Here is a 22,658-nt window from a genome sequence, read left to right on the forward strand (position 1 = left end):
AGCAGCATTCCAATGGGCGGGGCGGGGGGAACTGTGGGATAGCTTCCAGTGCACGCCGCTCGAGTCGATCGGCTAATGTGGATTGGACAAGAAAGAATAGTGTATTAGTGTGTGTACACATACACAAATTTTCATTCATTGAATCCACAAAAATTCACTTAAGTAGATTCGAAATAGTCTTGTAGTGTAGACAAGGCCTGAGAGAGGCTGTCTGTGAGAGGGGAAATAAAAAAAGCCCCTTCCCCATTTTTGCAGACACTGGTGTCTCAGTCCCACTGGGGTAACTGTTACCCCCTCTGTCACTCTCTGCCAGCGCCTCACCCCGAGCTTAACTCCTGCCCCCCCCCACCCCGATTTTGCCCCTCAGCCCCTTTTCTAATCCTGCCTCCAGCTGATTGACATTCCTGACCAATTTTTGCCCTCTGATCAGACCCTGCCCCCCGCTCCGATTTGCCCCTTTTTAACCCCTGTAGAAAGCAGGCCGCCGAATGCTACGCCCAACAGGGGCAGGTTGCCGAGCACGCTCTGCACAGCCCGAGTAGCACATTCCTACAGGGAGCAATTTCATCCCCTGCACGGCTGCCCAGGGCCTCGCTGCAGCGCCGGGGGAGCCCGGCCGGCCGGCAGGTGTCAGCAGCGCCCCGCCGCAGCGGGGCTGGGCTAGTTTCACTCCGTGCTCACGGCTCCCTGCGCGCCGGCCAGAGGCGCGGGGGCCTGGAGCGAGCGGGCCGGAGCGACCGCAGGGAGCCCGCCCAGCCACCCGCGGCCCGGGGAGCGGGGCGATGGCAGCAGCAGGCGGCAGCACGAAGCTGGTGGAAATGTTCTACGACGTGGTGTCCCCGTACTCCTGGCTCGGGTTCGAGGTGCGGGGGCGCTGCACGGGCAGAGGGAGGGGTGAAGGCAGCGGGGGCTGGGAGGAACAGACCTTAGGCCTGTGGAAATCCTAGGAAATTCCCCGTGTTCCCTGAGTCTCCGAGCCCCCAGGACCTGCCTTATGTCAGGTGCTTCCCCTCCATGTCATTGCTGAATTTTCCCTGACTGGCAGCAGGCTGTAGAAAAGGGAGATCGTTTCTCCCCTACCCCCGCGCTCCTCTTCCGCCAGAAGTGCTTAGAGGAAGAATAGTTTGCAAGGTCACAGCTCCTGCCGGTGTGTACTTACAGCTGTTCCTTTCAAGGGCCTCTGTTGGCCAGCTCTCCCTTAGTTTGTTTCGTACAGGATTGCATCTGTTGCTCTCTTGCATAGAGGTGTGTTTGTGTTATCATACTGACTGTGGTGCCTTGCCTGGAACTGAAGTTAGTACAGTTGGATAAAAGCCAGCGAAGGGTGCTGACTGTTCAGTGGAGGAAAGTTAGTCATTATGCTTTAGAGAAGATTAATGTTCTACAGTTATTACTGGAGCATAGGTTGTGAGCCTGATCTTAATCTTAATTACACGTGGCCTTTGGACTAAATTCTGCCCCATGGAATCCCTGTGAAATCAATATCATTTCAGGAACACGAGGAGCCCAGGCCTTATGCCTAAAGCTAGCTGGAACAGTGCTAATAATTTTTTTAAATTTGAAACAATTTTCATTCCTTACATTTTGAAGAGGAACCAGGTTTTGGGCGGGGGTTGTCTTTGTTGTTTTCGGTTGGTTGAAAATGTTGTAAACAAACTTTTTAGTTTGAGTGTTTTCCCCCATTTCTCTCAACTATTTCCGGTTTCCATTTTGGCCAATGAAAGTGGGAGGAAAAAAGAGGCGAAAGAGGCAAGGAAACACATTTTAACAGCAAAGCCAAAAAATTCTCACTTTTGTCAAAAATTGAAAATTGCAAAAAAAAATGCAGTAACTTTCATTTTTTTTAAAATGACCTTTTTTGTCAATGTTTCAAATGAAAAATTTCAACACACTCTATTTGTACAAGACTTACAAGGGTGACTTTAGGGATACACACATTGACATCACACCTGACTAACCTCTGTTTTTTCAGGAATTTCTCAAGACCAATGGTGGTGTTTCCAAAAATCTCAGGATTTTTTTTTATTATGCTTTGGGTGGCATGTATGTTGCTACCATGAAAATGATATTAAAACCAAGGCAAAATTAAGGCAATCTGAGGCTGCAGATAGACTTCACAAGTGGTCCTTCGTGGTCCTACCCTAATGCCATAGCCCCACCCTTATTTCTGTGCAGGGCCGCCCAGAGGATTCCGGGGGCCCGGGGTCTTCAGCGGCGGGGGGCCCTTCCGTTCCTGGACCCGCCGCCGAAGTGCCCCGAAGACCCGCGGCGGGGCCCCCCGCCGCCGAATTACCACCGAAGCGGGACCCGCCGCTGAAGCGCAGCCCGGTCTTCGGCGGTAATTCGGCGGAGGGGGGCCCCCACCGCGGGTCTTCGGGGAACTTCGGCGGCGGGTCCCGGAACGGAAGGGTCCCCCGCCGCCGAATTACCGCCGAAGACCAGGCTGCGCTTCGGCGGCGGGTCCCGCTCCGTCTTCGGCGGTAATTCGCCAGCGGGGGGTCCTTCCACCCCGGAGCGGAAGGACCCCCCGCCGGCGAAAGGGAGCGGCCGAAACTCCTGCGCCCGGCCCTGCAAGAGTTTGCCGGGCCCCCCGGAGCGAGTGAAGGACCCCGCTCCGGGGGCCCCGAAAAACTCTGGTGGGGGCCCCCGTGGGGCTCAGGGCCTGGGGCAAATTGCCCCTCTTGCCCCCCCCCTCTGGGCGGTCCTGTTTCTGTGCCCCATCCCCCCTAGACGTGGGAGCATGTTTCATATTTAAGATGCAATGGCAGTTCACACCTTTTGAAGCTATTATTTCAAACTCTCTATATGCTGTTATAATTGCATTACATGTGTGTCTATGAGGGAGAGAGAAGTTTGTAACTCACAGTTAGACCATGCCTATATTAGCAAGCTTACAGTGGCAAAGCTGTACCAATGCAACTGCACTACAGTAAGATCACTTGTTTAGCTGCTCTGTGCTGGTGGGAGAGAGCTCTCCTGTCACCATAATAAAATCACCTCTATGAGCAGCAGTAGCAATGTTGGCGGGAGAAGCTCTCGCGCCGACATAGTGCTGTTCACACTGGCAGTTCTGTTGGTGTAACTTATGTTGCTCAGGGGTGATGGTTGTTGTTTTTTTCACAACCCTGAGCGACATAAGTTATAACTGACAAAAGTGGTAGTGTAGACATGGCCTAAGTGTTGCACACTCTCTCTAGTAGCTGGACCACTGAGAAGTTTCTATATTTACAGCTTTTGAGCTACTAGTTATGTCTCAAGTAATAGATCCGACTATCCTGGGTTCAGTCTCCACTGCCAGTGACATACCTGGGGCATCACATTACACACTTTTTAAAATGAAAATTGAGATTCTCATTTTATCACGACTCCAAAGCTGGGTCCTATAGCATCTATATCGTCATCTGGTCCTGGATGAAATAGATTAGAGCAGCAATAGACAGAGTTGTTCTGTGAGACAGGCCCAGAGGAAATAGATCATTTATAGTCATGAAGTGCTTAAAGAAAGGGGAGATGCTATTATTTTCCTGATTTAAAAGAAAGAAATGAATCTGATGTCATTTCTTCTTGCTCCATGGCTATTGTTGGAGTGCATTTCACAGGGGCTTAGAGTTGCTTGATATCCCTGGTCCCTCAGTAGTAATTTACAAACCTTCCCCACAGTATCGCTGGCATGAAGACCTGAGCTGCCCTGCTGATCCCTGGGTTGATTTCTAATGGTCTCAGACAGATCAGGCTTTATCTTTCATAGTTTCATAGACTTAAGGTCAGAAGGGACCATTATGGTCATCTAGTCTGACCTCCTGCACAACGCAGGCCACAGAATCTCACCCACCCACTCCTGTAACAAAACCCTAACCTATGTCTGAGTTATTTAAACCTCAATTTGAGGACTTCAAGACCTCAAGGTGCAGAGACTCCTCCAGCAAGTGACCCGTGCCTCATGCTGCAGAGGAAGGCAAAAAACCTCCGGGGCCTCTGCCAAACTGCCCTGGAGGAAAATTCCTTCCTGACCCCAAATGTGGCGATCAGCTAAACCCTGAGCATGTGGGCAAGACTCACCAGCCAGCATCCAGGAAAGAATTTTCTGTAGTAACTCACATCCCAACCCATCTAACATCCTATCACAGACCATTGGGCCAACTTATCTGCTATTAATCAAAGATCAATTAATTGCCAAAATTAGGCTATACCATCCCCTCCATAAACTTATCAAGCTTAGTCTTAAAGCCAGATATGTCTTTTTTCCTCCACTGCTCCCCTTGGAAGGCTGTTCCAGACCTTCACTCCTGTAATGGTTAGAGACCTTCGTCTAATTTCAAGTCTAAACTTCCTAGTGTCCAGTTTATATCTGTCAGAGAAAAACTCAGTTCTCGCTTTTTGTTTGGGTGCAGCAGAGTCAGATACTTTATTCTGTTTAGCAGCTACAACAGGAAGAGAGTGCACTAGGACATAGGGTGTCCCCTTCCTAGACAGGTCTCTCAATAGGTAAACAATTACAACAAGCATTTATACTTTTGTTACAGACAATAATAAGCAACAGCTGCATTTTGTTTGTACATAGGTCATCCTGATATCTTGTTTTTCTCACTTCTGGGAGATGCCAGTCTATCTACACATTATCTACACAAGGTCAAAACAACTTCTCACACAGTTCTTTTCTGCTCGCCTCACACAATCCTCGCTTCTACAAATCTCGCGTTATTAGGGTTACAGTTAGTCTAACTCTTGCTAACAAAGACTGTCATGCATTAAGATCCCCTACAAATCCCTGTCAGTTCTTTCTGTACTTCCACATATCCATGTGTTCTTGTGTCCACGTTGGTACTAAGCTTAAGTAATTCCTCTCCCTCCCTGATATTTATCCCTCTGATATATTTATAAAGAGCAATTGTATCTCCCCTCAGCCTTCTTTTGGTTAGGCTAAACAAGCCGAGCTCTTTCAGTCTCCTGACTGCTAGAGGAATTTCAGTGCCCAGACCTTGGTTCTGTCAGGCACTAGGCCTCTGGTCCTCATTGCGGGTCTTAGGAGTTGTTTATCCATTATTATTTGTCCCATTGCAGGTGCTTTGTCGGTACCGGCACAACTGGAGCATTGAGTTGCGTTTTCGTCCTGCTTTCCTTGGAGGCATAATGAAGGAGACTGGTAAGTGCTCCACTGCTCCTAACCCCCAACAGAGAACATCTGGAACCCCCTGCAGAGTGTGGCTATGAGGGAGTAGAGATTCCATCTTGCACTCAGGCTCTGGCAGGACACTGCTGTGAGGGAGCTCACCACAGATCCCAAAATGGATGCTATGGGGAATATCACAGACCACTGAGACTCCCTGCTGTCATTAGCCAGGCATTGCTGAAGTCCTTCCATTCTACTCAGAGATCTAAGGCTTTGTCTACGCTAGCACTTTTGTTGGTCAAGAAAAAAACACCCCCCTGACTGACAAAAGTTTCACCGACAAAAGCACTGGTGTGGACAGTGCTATGTTGGCGGGAGCAGCTCTCCCACAGACATAGCTACTGCTGCTCATTAGGGGTGGTTTAATTATGCTAGTAGGAGAGCTCTGTCATGAGTTCTATTCTGGCTCTGTTGGAGACTTGATTTGACTGAAATCGCAAAGCACTTCATCTTGCTGTGCCTCAGTTTATTCCTATTTTAAAAGTGAGAGTGATCCTCACTCTCCTTAATAAAGTGCTTTATGATGAACAGCACTTTATTTGTACCCAAAAGTTTATTTATCTTTAAAAACTGATTTAGCTGGTGCAAACCCCTTTGTGGACATTCTTATTGGTTTAAAACTGGTTATGTCAGTTTACCACCTGCAAATTTACTCATGCAAGTGAAATTGAAGTAAGCCAGGTTTAAAGTGATATAAGTGTCCTGACACAAGTTGCAACTGTTTTACTAAATCAATATAGTTAGACTAGTTTAAATTTGTGTAGACCAGGCCTACCTTATAACTGGAATCTTCATCTTGTAATTTCACTTTTTCTGTAAGGTAACCAGCCCCCAGCGATGGTGCCCAAACGTGCGGAATACTTGATGAAGGATATAAAGAGGATGGCAAAATATTACCAGGTCCCAGTGCAGATGCCCAAGGATTTCTTTGGGAGTGTTATCAGAAAAAGTAAGTAGGGAGGCTGCTTGGTCAGTGAGTTGACCTTTCACCTGAAGGAGATCCGGGTCCAAATCTTGCATGACATTGAAGGGAGGGAAATGAGATTAGATGTTCTCTGCTTCTTCTCCCATTTGTGATTTGTATGAAGTCCATGCATAGCTTCACCATGAGTGGAAATGGCTGAGAGTGGGATAGCACAGGAGTTTCTGCAGATCGTGACTGAGGTGCTTTGGCAGAGCTGGGAGGGGGAACAGCTCAGGATTTGAGGCAAGGAGGTAGGAGGAAAGCCCACAAGCTCTGACATTGTAATATTTTTCATCACTGAATTACATGAGGCAGAGATTGTGTTTAAAAATAGCAAATAGTTTTGCAAATAAAAGCATTGGGTTCAGATCAGTCCTATTCACACGGTCATGTTACTTGTGACTGTTCAGACGACTGCCAGAAATTCATGACAATGTTCACAGATGCTGAAAATCTCCAATATTAGCACAAACAAGTTATTCAATTAAAAATTCATACAGGAAAGTGTGTTCGTCATTATTTACAGGGTGGATTTATTTAAATCATGATTTAAATCACTAGTCAGGAAGACTTGATTTAATCATGAATGTTTACATAAAAGTATATTCTTTTTGGTTGTTATAACCTTAACACACATTCTTCACAACTCAGAGGTAGATGTAGGTTTCATTTTTAGAAGGTACACGCTATACATTTTTAAAGTGACTTATTCTGAAAAACTTTCAGATTAGTTTTACAGCTATATCAGAAAATGAATGATGGTTTGGTTATTTCATTGAAGCAGATATTTATGAAGTCATTGGAAGGTTAATCATTAATATTTGGAGGATTTTCTTTGGTTGTGACAGTGCCATCTATTGGCTTCGACAGCTGTATTAGGAAGAGAACATCACCAGACAGACATTTACATTGTTTTATTTAACTAAAACAACATTATGTATTCTGGATTTTTTTTTTCTTCAACAGCAAACATATAATATGAATTTAGTTAAACATTCAAGTTTTTTAATATCAGGTTCGTTTTTGTTAAAATTGTTTTTAACTAAAATAGTTAAATGAAATACTAAAAAATAAAATAAATCGACTGTCAGCCAGGTCAACGTGAGAAACTTAAAATATTGGCTTCTGAAGCTATCTCAGTTGTCTTCACCTTCATGTTCCTGTTTGTTCATAATCTGGAAAAGAAAAACAAGCTTTCCTGCTTTTTCAGGTCCAGAACGATTTCTCAGTTTGGAATGAATTAGTCCAAAGGAAGAAAATGTTCTTTCTACACTGGCAGAAGCAGCTCCTGCTGTTAAAAGTGAGATTATCCCTTCAACAGTCTCAGAATCCAAGCGCTTAAGTGACTTCCACCAGTTCACTGGTGTGACCTTCTTTAAAACATCATCAAACATATATTTCTTGAATGGTTCACCTTTAGCTCTGAAATTTATTATCCCTCTGTAATGCCAACTATGATTGCTAGATGTCCATGTCATAGCCAACTCCTCTTCTTCAGCAGTTTAAGGTTTGAACCTGGGACTAAATATTGAGAATATTTGCAAGAAAATGAGCTGGAGATGGCGCTTGTCCCAGATGGCTTTTTTTTTTTAATGCTTGTAATTTAACTCTGTCATTGCATATTTCTCTTCTTAAGATCTCACTCAGTTCCTTCCAAATTTCAACAGCGTCAGCAATAAAACAGCTATTTCCCTGCATTTTGTTCAAGGTTGCAGAAATAGGCTTCAGGGTACTCAGCATGTGTTCATTTCTCTTAAACCCGGTGTTGAACTTTGGTTGTGACAGTGCCATCTATTGGCTGTGACAGTGCCATCTATTTTTTTCACGATTTTGTTTGCAAACTGGCATCAGATTAGGCCATTCTTGATATAGTGCTCAAAACAGTCTACTACTGAGTTCCATCACACGTCTTGTGGGAGGAACCAAGCTAACTCTCCCACTTTTTTTGTTTCAGAGCAGCTGCTGCAAAGTGGTTGTTACAGAAGTATTTTGCAATTTCAACAACATTAGCCTTCATTTCTGGAACACTGAAGTCTTTGGCTAGGAGGTGCATCAAATGAGCACTGCAACCGTATGTCATTAGCTTGAGACTCTTTTCTAAAGCATTTCTTCTCATCTTGGATACATTTGCAGCATTGTCTGTGACCAAGCTGCGTACTAGACTCTTCCTCCGTGCCTCCCCCCCCCGCCCCCACTGTTTCTTATAGCTTTTACTGCTACTTGTAAGTATTGTGCTGTGTGCGCATTTCCTGATGTATCAATTGTTTCTGTAAGGAAGACATTCCCTTCTTTTGTCACACAAGCACATACAACAGGATCATTGTGGACATTGCTCCACCCATCAAGACTTAGGTTAACAATTTTACCCTCTAGACCTTTTGCGCACTGCTCAATTTCTCTTTCATAAACTTTATCCAGCAATTTGCCTGCAACATCTACTCTGTTGGGTGGACTGTATCCTGGTCTTAATGACTGAACCATGTTAATGAAGTGTGAGTTCTCAATCATACGGAAAGAAGAGTTTGTTGCATAAACAAACTGGGCAATTTTTTCATCAATTACCTCTTTTTGTAATCTGCTGGTTCTTATCACAAACTTATCTATGGTTGTTTCTGGATGATGGATTTTTTTTCTTCCCTTTTTGCTGTAGGTGATATATTGTGGCTATGTGGCATATATGATGTGACTGAATCACTATCATTGGCAGATAACTCTGAAACTATAGAAAATGATGGTGATCTTGAAGGTGGATAGTCTTCAGAATCCTGTATGCTGAGGGTGGGTTCTCTTAAACAAAATAAGTCAATGCAGTTATTTAATTATTATTACCATATTGCTCATTTAGTATTACTCATTGCATTCACTGACACTCAGTGCTACTTTAAAGGTGGAAATTGTAAAAGGAAGATCTGCCTATTTTTCAGCTATTTATTTTTTATCACAACTGCATCTAAAATGATAGTACTGTAGTGTAACAACTATATTTTTTGTTCAAACACGGAAATTCAAGAATACTCCAGAAGGAAGGCAGGCTGTTCCTAAGAAAGAAGTGTGCAATAAAAACGTTTACCAACCTGAAGATCCTGCATGTTCAGACATGTTCCTTTCATCCTCTTCAATGCAGCTTCCTCCTGAGAAGGAACACGTCTCATGATGTTTCATTGAAGCAACTAGACCTTGCATTATCCACCCTGGCTATTTATTATACTGCTGCTTTAAAAAGTTTCCATCAAAGCAGAGTGCAGAACCAATTTCATGTGACTTAGGTGACCAGCCACACATAACCAGAAAACAAATTGCAATTGACTGAAGTGAACAGTTCACAACAACTCTCCATAGGCTGAAAAATCTTCTATTAATTATTTCTAATGAATCAATAAACTTGAACAGTGGGAATCAGGATGGGTTCTTGAATGAGTCACTCAACAGAAATGGGGCTGAATTCAAAACAAGTATTACTGGTAATGAATAGTTTTAACCTGCTCTAATAGGGTTAAGACCCCAAGGACTAGTGCCACTGTATATTGGACATCCACGAATATAACTAGTGTTCAAGATATTAATACTGCTACTTAGCACTTGTATGAACTGCACGTGGCAGATTTCAAGTTATTAGTGAGCTAGTTCCTAACGTGCAGAGAAGCTGAACACCCACAATTCTGGTTAAAATCAGTGGAATTGAGGGCGTTGAGCACCTCTGAATATCAGGTCCTACTTGTCTCTAGTTGGGCTTCCAGTGTTGGAGGCCCCAGAACTAGAAGCAACTCTTGAAAGTTTGGCCCATGATGTTTTTGGCTATAACAAACTGCTTAGAGTCCACTCTCCATCTGAGACCAGTGCAGACTGTTCAACAAGCCATTCCCATAGGTGAATCCCAACTAGGTCCCTTTCCTAGCGAACCCTCTCCCTGTTTAGACCCTGCTGCAGGCTTAAGTAGCTAACTCCCTGGGACAGTCCCAAGGAAATCCCATACAGAAGTAGTCTTCTTATGAACATCGGCAAGAGATTCATTAATGACCTCTGCACCTTGGGGATATTCCCAGAGCAGTGGCAGACTAAAAGCCCTGTCCTGGTGTGACATTAGTGCAGACTTTATTGGTTGGTGCTGTTCCTGTGCCTCCTCAATGTGTCTTTCTGTCTTTCCCACCAAACCCAGGCAGTCTTTCTGCAATGCGCTTTATCACAGCCGTGGATATGACACAGCCACAGTTCCTGGAGCCTGTGTCCAGAGAGCTCTGGATGCGCATCTGGTCCCGGGTGAGTACTTATGCATATCCCCATCCAGCTCCTTTCCCCATCTTCCTGCCCCTCCTCTGCCATCAGTCAAACATGTAGTAGGAGGGTTGAAATCTGTGGTTCAGGGTCCAATCCAAGGAAAGCACTACATTCCAAGTCAATTTTAGCTTCTTCTGCTCCTTTCAGTGTGTGGATGCTGCACCAGTAGTTAATTCCAGAGTCCACATAATCCAGTTCCAGTTTAGGTGAATGGGATCTTTTTCCTTTCCTGTGGGAAATTCTCCAATGGGATCCCGGTCCTCAGCTGAGCTTTTCTGACTCCATCCCTGCAGGAAGACAGGGTCACTGGGAGAAAATCTTTGTGGATTCAGCATCTTGTTCATAAACATTTAACCATTTGATTTCCTCCTCCTCCTCTCACCAGGATGAAGATATCACCCAACCAGAGAGTATATTGGCAGTAAGTTTCTCCCTGTTACTACTGCTTCTGCATTCATTTGCTGTGATTTATTGGATGTGGGTCTTAGGGTTACCGTCTATAGAAGCAACTTAAATAATTTTCATTGGCTGTAGATTTTTTAAGGGATCGTTTGGAGTTATCAGGAAATTCCCTTAGGGAAAATGTGACTCCCATGTCAGTCACTCCCATCCCCTAAGTCTGTGGAAATGTGCGGGTAATTTACCAAGTAACTCTCGTGCATTTTATTGCCAGGTCTATGGTGGATATTTAGGTCACAGTGCCTTCCCTAGCAGGATGCCCCAGAATAGGCAGTGGATACACTATTAACTATATTTTAATTAACAGTAATAAAGCCAGGAGCAATGTTCAAGAGTGAGCTCAGGGAAGGGGATGGATTTGCTTCTATAAAAGGCTTTTAACTTGAGTTAAAATTTGATTCTGAAGGCAGATTGTGGAGGGGACAGTGGTGGTGGTGCAGCTGGGCTCCATTCTCAAAGCTTAGTTGGTTCGCCTTTCTTTGTAGTTGCTTTGGAATCGTGTCCATTCTTCTTTTCTTCAGTGCCACTGTCTGCATCCTGCCTCTTCTGCTTGTTAGATCTCTGGCTATAATGCAGAGATAGGCAGAAGACAGTGTTCAGATTTGAACCAGGATTAGTTCTGGGGTTTGTGTTTGAGGCCAAATCAAGGCCACAGTTCCAATTTGATCCCAAACTAGGATCTCATATTCTAGCCCTAGATGGTAGCCAAGTATTAGCCCCCACCTTACTTTTACAAATACTATTATAACTACTACTACTAATTTTATATAGCACTTTTCATCAGTATATCGCAAAGCAGAGAGGCTGCACAAGATTATTTTAGGCAGTGTTAGCATGAGAATCTAGGTCTCTAAAAGTCTTAAGCTATGTCTACACTGCCAACTTTTTTCACCAAAAGTTATACCACTTTCTTTAAAGCGCGTTCATTAAACTGCTGTTGCATGTCCACATTGTGCTCCTTGTGTCGCTGAAGCACATCCAAAGTAGCAGCTCTTGCAAAGATGAGAGCAGTGCACTGTGGGTAGCTATCCCCTGTGCAACTGGCTGGGTGCTTTGGGAAAGGTTTGCAGTGCCTCAAGGGGCAGGTACAGTGTCACATGATGTAGGGTTTTCAAGCCCATTATTCCATAGGCATCCTAATAGGTTGCCAGTCACTTTTCAACTGAAGTGTGGAGGGAAGATGGAGCGGGGGGGGGGAGAGTGTGTGTGGGGAGACAGTGTGTGTTGGGGTAGAGTGAGTGTAGCCACACGCTGTCTCATAAATTCAGACAGCTGCCAGAAGCAACCAGTCCTGGGGGAGGGGGAAACCCAACATCAGCCCCATCTCTCTCTCTCTCTCTCACACACACACACACACACACACACACACACACACACACACACACACACACACACACACACCACAGTGTGCTGGTTGTCAGAATGGAAGTTTGAAAGGGGAGGGGTGCATGCCCGCAGGGCTACTGAGTTCAAAATAATGAGCAGAGCAGTTACTTCAGGCATTGTGGGACACCTCCGGAGGCCAATTACAGCGATAAAAGCAAGCAAGGTGTTTACGCTGGCACTTCAGCGATAAAACCTTTGCACAAAAAGCCTTATCACTCTCATCTAGGTGGTTTTATTGAAGTGCTGCAGCTGAGGAGTTTTGTCTCAAAAAGTGGCTTTGCAGTATGTACACCTTTGTTTCATCTCCAAAAGCTACCTTTTGGTCAAAAAACTTGGCAATGTAGACCAGCCCTTAGCCACGCAGTCACACTACCTTTCAGAATAAATATTCTAGGTATATGTTCTTTGGCTTGTCCTGTCTCTAATCCCTCTGACCCTCCTCCCCTCTTAGACCAGAGCTAGAACTCAGAACCTCAGCTCTCCAATAGTCTACTTCCTAGCAAATGTGAATCCACTGGGAAAAGATGTGTCAAGGCCCCACTTAGGCCTGGTCTACACTGCGGGGGAGGGGATCGATCTAAGATACGTAACTTCAGCGACGAGACTAGTGTAGCTGAAGTAGACATATCTGAGATCGAATTAAAATTGCTTACTTCGTGTCCTCGTGGCACTGGATCGACGGCTGCGGCTTCCCCATCGACTTTGCTTCTGCCTCTCGCACTGCTGGAGTTCAGCAGTCAACGGGAGAGCGATCAGGGATCGATTTTTTTTTTTTTTATCACATCTACACTACACGTGATAGATCGATCGCTACCCGCTGATCCAGCAGGTAGTGTAGATGTACCCTCAGTGGCTGGTCCACATAGTAGTTATCAGTTACTCCTGTAGCTGAAGCGGTAAAGCTATGTGCTGTTGAACTGAGGCTTTAACTACATGAGAAAGTTGCACCAGTTAAATATAAAGTGTGAATTTAAAATAAAGTAGTTAAATTTGAGCAAACCCCTGTCTAGACACTTATTTTGGTTTGGGAGCAGGTTTTTTTGGTTTAGCATTAATTGTTTGGGAGCAGGTTTAAGCTAAACGGAAACAAGCGACTCTCAGAATGAAATAAGTGTCCCCAGAGCGGGGAGTTGCACCAGTTTTACTACATTGGTTTACAAACCAATTTACATTCAACTGGTGCAGCTTATTTGTATAGACAAGGCCTGAATGTCCAGGTTCAACCCTGCTGATGGTCCATTTTGTGGACTTTATGATTACATGTGAGAATTTGTTTTCTTTTTTTTTTTAAATGGGGTTCTTTCATTGACACAGGGAGGTTTTTTTAGTAAAGATCATTATCTGTACATTATGGTGTGACACAGTAGGATACGTGTCCCACATTTGGGCCCTATGTCTCACATTTTGATTGTTGGCATCACACAGTGGCAGATTTGAAGGTTGAGAAGTTCACTGCTAGAGCAAGGGATGAAGAGCCTCTTTATCTCCAATGAAGTAGAACACGCACTGCCCTTCTGTACCAATGCTCCAGTTCTGAAGATCACCCACCAACTTCCAGTTGGGCTTACTGAGTTTGGTCTCTGTCATGCAGTGTCACTCCTTGTTCCTCTATTGCTGTGTTTGGCAGGCTCCTTCCAATACTGTTTAGACACTTGAATACATTAATACCCTTCATCTTCTTTTCCACTACAGCACTTCATCTGTCTTAGTTCATATGTTGAAAGAGTTAACTTGAACTAAGCATAAACTCCCTTTCCCCCTTTTGCTAGCTAATTGAAAGCCCACCTAACAAGGGCTGCATAATTTGAGCCTGGGAGGTGATATCCCTTCAGCTTCATATTCAAAAGTCATTCAGAATAGGTATATAACCAGGCAATGGGAGAAAGTAGGCCAGACTGTCCTGCCAGGGAAATGTCCTAGGAGTAGTATTTTGTTATCATTTGACAACAGACCTTCAAGCAATGAAGCTGCAAGTAATTATTATGTAACTATCATGGTAACAGTGGCTGTTATTGTCTGCCTATCTGTCTCCTCAGGCTGCTGGGGAGGCTGGGCTACCCTCAGCGCTGGCCCAGAAGCTACTGGCAATGACCTCGACCCCTGAGGTGAAGAATCGTCTGAAGGAGACAACAGAGGAGGCACTGAAATATGGGGTGAGACGCTCCCATTGCCATGTGGGGTTAGATCTGTGTGTTCCTTTCCCAGCAGTGACACTGTGGATCAAGGCAGGATGAAGGGTAGATCAGGATACACAAGGATCTCATTGCTCTCAGACTTTTTTGTATTTTAAACACATCTTGCAAGCCAGCTTAGTACCCTAAGTATTAGTGCAGGAAATTATCTTTTGGGAAACCCAGGTTTGATTCCTGGCCCATTCTAAGGGAGGTGTCGGGACTGGCGTGCCAGAGACCAAAGCTAGTGCCTGGGGTCACTGCTCTCCACTACCATGCATGAAGCCCTGGTTTGATTCTGATTCCTTTTCGCTCAGTCTCATGGGATGACAGGGTCATAAGAGTTCTGCAGAATCCAGGCTTGGTGCATGGGACTCAGATCTGAGATAGAGAAAGAAGGGAAAGGGGAAAAAAGTGCGAGTGCGAGGGAGGAAGAAAAGTGACAGTTGTTCTTTGTAAAAGTTTCTCTTGGAACTGGTCTTGTGCTTATTCGTCTGGGTGTGACTCTCCCTGTTTTGTCTCCCTGGGGGCATTAGGCGTTTGGAATGCCAGCAGTTGTGGCCCATGTTAACGGTGAAGCTCACCTCTTCTTTGGCTCTGATCGTTTAGAGCTTCTGGGCAATGTTATAGGTGAGTGTTTCTAGTAACGTTTCCTTCTGTTTTTTTTTTTCTCCCTGGTAATTATCCATCTGCTCTAATGGGATGTGTAATGTGACAAACAAATTAACACTCTGGGGGTATGTCTACACTGCAGTTAAAAACCCGTGGCTGGCATGTGCCACCCGGCTCAGGCTAAGGGGCTATTTAATTGCAGCGTAGACATTCTGGTTCGGACTGGAGCCCAGGCTCTAGGAACCTGCAAAGCGGGAGGTCCCAGACCTTGGGCTGTGGCCTAAGCCCAAACCCGAATGTCTGCACCACAATTAAACAGTGCTTAGCTTGAGCCCTAGTCAGGTGGCATAGGTCAGCCGTGAATGTCTAATTGCAGTATAGACTCAGCATCTCCTTCCCTCTTGGGCCAGGGAAAGGGAGAGCTATATCTTTGTATCATCTGCACACGTTATCAATTATTTTACATTTTCTTCCAGATCACTGATCAAAATATTAAATCGCATTAGACTAAGAACTGATCCCTGAAGGAGTCCGGTGAAGGCACCCCAAGTACTTAAGTCTCAGTTAGTAACTACATGTTGAAACCTGTCAGTTATCCAGCTTTTAACCTATTGAGCCGTATTGATTTTGAATAGCACTCATGTTTGAATCAGAATATTGGGCGGTATTAATTCAAATGTCTGTCTTAAATCCACATCTCCACAGAGTTACCTTTATCTACCAGACTTGAAATCTTTTCAAAGAATTATATAAAATTTGTTTGACAGGACTCTCCATTATTTTTGTCTGGGCTTTGTTAGGCTGAGTAGCCCTTAATTATCCAGGTCATCCTATTTACCCTTTTTAAGTATCGGTCTGACAGTGGCTTACTTCCACTTTTATCCCTTTCTAGTTTTCCTAGGGTTCTTAAAAATTAACGTCAGTGGACCAAAGAGCACCTTGATAAGCTCTTATAAAACTCTTGGTTGCAAATCATCTAGATCAGCTGATTTTACAATGTTTAACATTAGTAGAAGTTGTGTAACATCTTCCTTAGTTACCACTGTAAAAGAAGGTTTGCTTGTCCGATTAACTCCACTTCAATGGCAAATGCTCCTTTTCCCCAGGCCAGCCCCCTCCCCAGCGATGAGGTTACATGTTGAGCTCTCTCTCTGCTGACAGAATGTCTGGAGACTGACAACCAGATGCTCAGCTGCTGTAAATGGTGCAGCTACACACTATGGGGTAAATCCTCAGCTAAAGATCCAGCCTTTTATTAAAAATAAATAAGTAAATAAATTGAAGCCTTCCCAGTCACCTGATGTCCTGTTTTAAGACTGTCGGAATCTCAGAGGTGCCATTCTCACACTACTGTAGCTGGTTAATGCGGAATTTTGAAAACTAATTGTAGGTGCTGGACAGTAAATTGCAACTAGCTAAGTCAAGCAAAGTTTATTTTTGGTATGAAGTGGCAAAAAAAAAATTGAGCTCAGGTGAGACCCTATATTTCTTGGGTGTAATAGCTGTCCAACTCATTTCAAATCTGACAGAAAAATATACCTCAATCCTAGACCTACCCTAGTAAAGGGAAATCAACAACTTAAAACTTGTTTATGGATTTTTAGCAAGGAGAACAAATTCAGGATTACAATGTGGAGACCTGCTACCAGGACTTCATAATCCTACTATAACTAAGATGAGAGGGGTTCTGATTATATTTCCATAGCAGACAGTCCAGCTGGATGTGTATTCTGCTTAGCTTATAGTTCTGTGATTATTTTTTTTAAATTTTTGTTCTAAAATAACTTTGATTTTAAATAAGAACTGGAATAGGTTGTTGTGACTGTTTAAAAACAGCATTACCCACTGTTGAATGAACCAGAAAAAAGGAAACTGAATTTCAGCCTCTGATTTGGCAGTGTTTGGGGAGTGGCGTGTCAGTCATGGGAAATGAGTTTATGATCCCTTTTTAACCTAGCCCTATAAGGAACCTGGCTAAGGGATGCCAGGCTTGATTACAGGTTCCATAGCTCATCCTTAACCCCCAGATCTGTGGGCAGATTTTAAAATTCAAGCTAATCTTTGGTGCTGGGCAGTACATCTCAGCTAGCAGGGTCCAGTAGTCTAGATGTGAAAAGCTCTGTGTCCCATTAATTACGTTCCCATTTCAGCACAATTACCCATTCCATGAGGAGGAAGGAGAGCCTCACCCTGCAACCCACCCCCAGTATCAGGATTTAATTTGTTAGCTTTTCTTACAGGAGAGAAATGGCTGGGACCAGTTCCTGCAGCTTCAAAACCCAGGATGTGAGAAATTCAGCTGCAATATGAAACAAGAAGGAAAATAAGTGACTAAAATTTGAATGAAGCAGTAATGTCCATGTCTGAGAAGTGGCATCTAGGGTCCCAGAGGGGCTGGGAGGAGAGCAGTGATGTTCCCCTGGAATCCAGTTCTACTCCAGTCCCCGTGATAGACTGAGACTGATTTTTTCCCAATACAGATTGGTTTGTTTTTTTTCCCAGGCAGGATGGGGACGTGGTGACACTTTGGGTGAAATGTTAATACAAGGTCATGGGCAATGGCAGAGCTCTGGCTGGCTGATAAGGGTGATTGAAATCTTGTCTCACTCGTGGTCTGCAGTCTGGAAGCGCCCTGCTGAGAACGACTGAATTTGTTTCACCCTATGAAGTGTAAATGGGTAGATTGAGACAAAAAACCTGATAAGCAAAGTGTGCAGTATTTGGTGATCAGTGGGAACCACAGCTGTAAGGTTTTTTTTGTTTTGTTTTTTCTTTTTTTAATATATGCAAAAACTCTTGACCTGGCTACAGGAAATTGTTTTCAGGCTGAGAGTTCAGAGCAGGGTCTGAATCCTGTCTGTGTCAGTGCCTTGCTGCTCAGCCCATATTGCCAGCCCATTGCCTCATTATCCCTGCACTTGGAATGCCTCTTTGGTTATCGTATAATGTAATATTCTCTCTCTCTCTCTCATATCTGAATCCTACACTTGGAATAAATTACATCCGATTGTTAACCTGGACATTTTGCATTGTGGGGACACACTGGCTGATTATTTCCCCCCCACCCCCAAAATGTAATTTATTCTACTCTGAAAAATGACATTTGAGCTAGATCCCTGCAGCCTAGTGGAATTCTCAGCCCCAAGTTAGGTGTCTGTACAGTGCATTGGTAGGAGCCTCACAAAATAAGAAACAAATACAGCAATATCTAGGTCTCTCTATTAGAATAGACTGATATCTCAAGCAGCACAATGACCTACCTGTCTGCCATATCAGGTCAGACTTGTGAGCCATTTAACTTGGAATTCTGCCTGAACAGTACCCCAGTAGCTGGTATAAACAAACACAAAACTAGCCTATTGTCCCACCTTGTACCTCTGCGTGTGAGGGGGAGAGAAAAGCAGGAGTGGAAGACTGACATGATTATTTCTATCACTTTCCTAGGTAAGTCACCCCCAGTAGGGTCTAAGTTGGAAGGAGCCTTGATGGGTGGGGCTGGGCTTGTGCTGAAGTAAGAGCTATGCTAGTGTCTTGGCTGGGAGAAAGAACTCCTAGCAGCTTGGTTAGGGAGATGTTAAGTATCTCACCTCTAGGAGTCACCATCTCTCTAGGAGTCAGCTCTAGGAGTCATATGTTTGGGGTAGGAGATAGCTCTCCCTGGCATGAGTGTGACTTGGCTGGGAGCCAGAACAACCTGGGTGACTGATTTTTCTGTCTCCTGGGCAATGTGGGGGATGGGACACATACCAGGGTTGGGGAAAGACTGTTGCTTTGGAACTGGGGACTAGCACTGTGAGAAGTCACATTCTGTGGCTGAAGTGAACTCGCTTTCTCTCCTCCTTTCACACCTTCGCCTCCCCGCAATGACAACAAAATAAGCACTGGCCCGAACTGTCTTAGCATCATGAGTATTTCTAGAGGACTGTAGCATGAAGATGAGCACACACAGAAACAGCCTCACAGAGCCCAGGGTCGGTTGGTCACAATCTCCTTTTATTGCAAGCCCAAGATGCCACACAGACACCACAAGCATGGAGCGAGGGTCAGAGATTCACATTTACACATCCTGCTACCGCAGGGTACAGAGAGTGGTGGGCAGAGAGAGAAAAGGGAGAAGATACAGAAGGAAAATGAAATCCTCAAGGTCAAGGCTGGGGAACTTATCAGGTACTGTAAAAAGAATGACTCCTAACGGGACAGTGTTTCCTACACTAAGTTTGCAGTGTGATGAAAGATGGGGGAAGGAGAGACCTTCATGTACACACATTCTGAGGGGACAGGCATAGCCCTCAATGGGTTCAGGGCCTCGGCCTCTCTTTAATGACAGGGTTACAGTAATGACCTTGGAAGTCAATGACATAGTCCATGTCAATTCATAGGGCAGCACTCGTGAACTGGATTTCTCTGCTGCCTCAAGAATGGACTCTTAAGTGCTGCCTTCCTAAGAAGAGAAGACCATGAACAGACTATCTAAACCCTTCTGCACTGGACTCAACGGGGAAAGTTTTATACCAGGAATAAAACCAAACTGAAAGTGTTCCCTTTTCACTCTCTCTCCTCCACTGGTGGATGGAAATCCCCTAGTGGAATAGCTTGTTCCTGGCCCCAGAGGTGGCTGAGTTGGAATGATATACTTGGATGAATTAATGCCACATTTGGTTTCGTGGTTGGTTTTCTGGTTGCTTTTGACACAACCATCACTGGAGGAAGCAGAAGGGCCAGCAGTCTTGGGAATCCAGCTTTTCTCCTCTGAATCTCTAAGGCGAGGAGTAGCCAGGCCCTTCACTTCAGCAGCAAATCCTGAGAGAGAGACAACCAGACACACAGTAAAAGCAAGTTCCCCTCACCCAAATCTTACAGCTACCACTCCTCTGAAGGGACCATCTGGCCTCACTTGTTCTGTCTACTCCTCAACCTAACCACCTCCCTCCATCCCAGAGCTGGTCCCTCCCCTAAAGATCTAAGTCTAAGTAATGTTTTGTTTAGACATATTTTCAAAATGAAATATTTAGATATTTCAATTCTAAATGACTTTGTGCTGACGTTTACTTCAACTTTATTTTTAAAAATTGACAAACATCTCAAAAGCCAGATAAAATGGTTTGTTGAACCCGAAACAATTTTTTTCTGACTTTTGAGAAGGGCCAGTAAACTGAAAATCAGCTATTTGCTCTAAATACACTGTACTTCCTTCCCCATGGGTGTTTCCTCTGCCGCCCCATCTCCCCCCCGGTTCTATTGCTAAGTCTGCAGTCTCTGGGGGGAGTGTGTGTCAGTCTGACATCCACACCACCCATGGGGCACTGTGCTACTTTGCTGTCAGGTCAGAGAGAGGAAGTTTGTCACCTGGATAACTCACTCACCAAGACATTAATGAAACCAGAGAAACTGCTCCCACTGCATCTCAGAACCCCTAGGGATCCTGCTGCTCAGAGTGCTCTCTCTAGCCCTGCCACCACTCACCCCATTATAACTGTCTAGTAGCTCATAGTCACATTCTGCCTATCTGAATAAGCTGTAACACTGCCACAGAGAAGCACATTCCACCAATGGACAGACATGGAGACAGACACAAAACTAGCCGGTGAGCAAGAGATGGTTCAGCAAAATAAGAAAACCCTGGGAACCATGGGGGATGTCTGAGCAAGGTGGGAAACTTAAAGAGCATTTGGAGGGAAGGGGGGCAGCGCTAAGAAGGGGCCAGAGTACAATGAGGTAAGGAGAGGTGGCTGGGAAAGGCTATGTTGTTGAGTGGGGTGCAAAGAAGTTGCCAGAGAAGGGGGCTCAGCTAAATGTGTAGGGGCACAGGGAGTGGCCATGGAAGGGGTGGGAACCACTAGGATGTTGCTTCACTGTGAATCTGCCTTGTGGAGGGGTGGGGGTGGGGAAAAGGCCCCTTCTCATCCTTCACAGTTCAGCCACCTGCCTCCAACCCTCCATCCAGGGGCATGAAGGCTCCTAGTGTGTCAGTTACCTGTGCATTACCTAGCATGCACCGTGACACCCCTCCAGCGATGACATCACACACAGCACAAAATGGAGGCCTGTAGAACAAGGAAATGGCAGTTCTTTAACCTTCCCTGAAGCATTGTCCCCATGCACCCTGGCCTCCTGAGCATACAAAGCCCCCTGCACCAAGACCAGCTCCTCCCTGCCCCATCATCATCTGGGTGTTGGTGAGGATGGAAGCACATGGAGGCCTGGCACATACCGGGCTGTAACGCTGAGCATCTGCCTTGCTGCCTTTCCCCTTCTCCATGGAGCCTGCAGCGTTGGTAGAAGGGAGCAGTCGAGTTACTAGAAGAGAGCCAAGCACACAAGAAAATGAGTTTTTCCAGGAATGGGAAAAACAGTTCCGTCACCCCAATCTGTGATCCATAATCTGTCTCCACCCCTTAGCCATCACCCCCATCTGTCTGATCCCTACAACCTCTTGCATTGTCTGGTAAGTTTGCCTGCATGTGGCAAAGCTGCTCTCCAACAGTTCTTAATTTGATCCAGGACTTGCTAGGGTTGAACTCCAGCACCTCTAAGCTTGACAGTTCATATCCCTAGCAACTGTGGGGTTGCTGCATCAGTTATGAAAGTATAAACATTGCTTGAGCCCGGGCACCTTTCATTACAAATGAAGTACTGCCTCCAACCACTCCAAATGTGCATATTTCTGGCCCCTCATTTCAACCCCACTACCCGTGTCTCTGTCTACTATTACACACAGAAAACTATTTTAAAAGAACATTGTTAAAGTTGTAAAGTCAAGCACTTGGAAGTGAGGAAATGCTAGAATTAAGGCTGCCTGTGCAGCCTTAGTTCAGCCTCCTAGTGCATATGCATAATTATTTAATTACATATTTTTTCCACAGGACCCTTGCCTCTTTCAGTACACAGGATGGATAGTGCTCAGTTAATGTTTTGTTTTCTCTGTGTTGTTCAGCATGTGGCCCCAGGGCTTATTTACTGCACACTACTTAAACACTGTTCTGAATTCAATATTATTAATTTCTTCAGGGGCTTTTCTTTGGTGCTCTTCACTACAGTACCTGAGTGCTTCACAGACTATAATCAATTTATCTTCATGATACCCCTCTGAGGTTGTGGGGTGATATTAGCCCCATTGTTGATACTGGGAACTGAGGCACAAAGAGAATAGTTAGAATTGTCCATTAATTTTGGCAGCCCAATTTGAGACTCATAGCAGTTCATATGTTCAAAGCACAGCTCTTATAGATTTTAGCCCTTCTACAAATCAGACCCCAGGATCTCACACTGGGCACCTAAAAAATGAGGAACACACAATCAGTGACCACCTGGGAAAAGTTTTGTTTAAGTGACTTGCTCAGTATGAAATAGGACAATAATTCCTACAGCATATCTTTTTTTTTTTAAATCCAATCTTGGTTTAAAGATTGCCAGTGATGGAGAATCTACTACAACCTTTGGTAAATTGTTCCCATGGTTAATGTTAAACATTTATGCCTTATTTCCAGTCTGAATTTGTCTAGCTAAAACATCCAGGCACTGGAGTATGTTATACCTGTGTCAGCTAGATTGAAGACCTTATTATTAAATATACAAAAAGTAATTTTCCCTCTGCTGATATTCACACCTTCTTGTCCATGGT

General features: G+C 44.7%; 2 protein-coding genes across 11 annotated transcripts in view; one reads left to right on the plus strand and one right to left on the minus strand.

The window, feature by feature from the left end:
• The first annotated feature begins 480 nt into the window (after positions 1-480).
• Positions 481-18,409, plus strand: GSTK1 (glutathione S-transferase kappa 1). Of its 2 annotated transcripts, none has more exons than XM_039539362.1 (8): positions 481-863; positions 5,062-5,143; positions 5,991-6,119; positions 10,291-10,391; positions 10,795-10,830; positions 14,291-14,407; positions 14,962-15,055; positions 15,514-17,270. In XM_039539362.1, the coding sequence occupies exons 1-8, from the start codon at positions 783-785 to the stop codon at positions 15,519-15,521; spliced, it is 648 nt and encodes a 215-aa protein (XP_039395296.1). In that variant the 5' UTR covers positions 481-782; the 3' UTR covers positions 15,522-17,270. The 2 variants fall into 2 exon arrangements, with proteins under 2 accessions (XP_039395296.1, XP_039395288.1); XM_039539354.1 differs by lacking the exon at positions 15,514-17,270 and adding an exon at positions 17,278-18,409 and having other exon boundaries at positions 483-863.
• A 600-nt stretch (positions 18,410-19,009) lies between these two features.
• LOC120405631 (rap1 GTPase-activating protein 1-like) overlaps positions 19,010-22,658 on the minus strand; it is a 57,147-nt gene continuing 53,498 nt past the window's right edge. For 8 of the 9 annotated variants that reach the window (XM_039539329.1, XM_039539304.1, XM_039539313.1 and 5 more), the window contains 3 exons: positions 21,249-21,334; positions 21,012-21,081; positions 19,010-19,837 (listed from right to left, as the gene is read on the minus strand). In XM_039539329.1, the coding sequence (XP_039395263.1) occupies positions 21,058-21,081; positions 21,249-21,334 (110 nt within the window). In that variant the 3' untranslated portion in view covers positions 19,010-19,837; positions 21,012-21,057. The remainder of the gene's footprint in view (positions 19,838-21,011; positions 21,082-21,248; positions 21,335-22,658) is intronic. The other variant, XM_039539289.1, reaches the window with a different exon arrangement.

The sequence above is a fragment of the Mauremys reevesii genome, linkage group 1 (genome assembly GCF_016161935.1).
Source record: "Mauremys reevesii isolate NIE-2019 linkage group 1, ASM1616193v1, whole genome shotgun sequence".
NCBI classification, from domain to species: domain Eukaryota; kingdom Metazoa; phylum Chordata; order Testudines; family Geoemydidae; genus Mauremys; species Mauremys reevesii.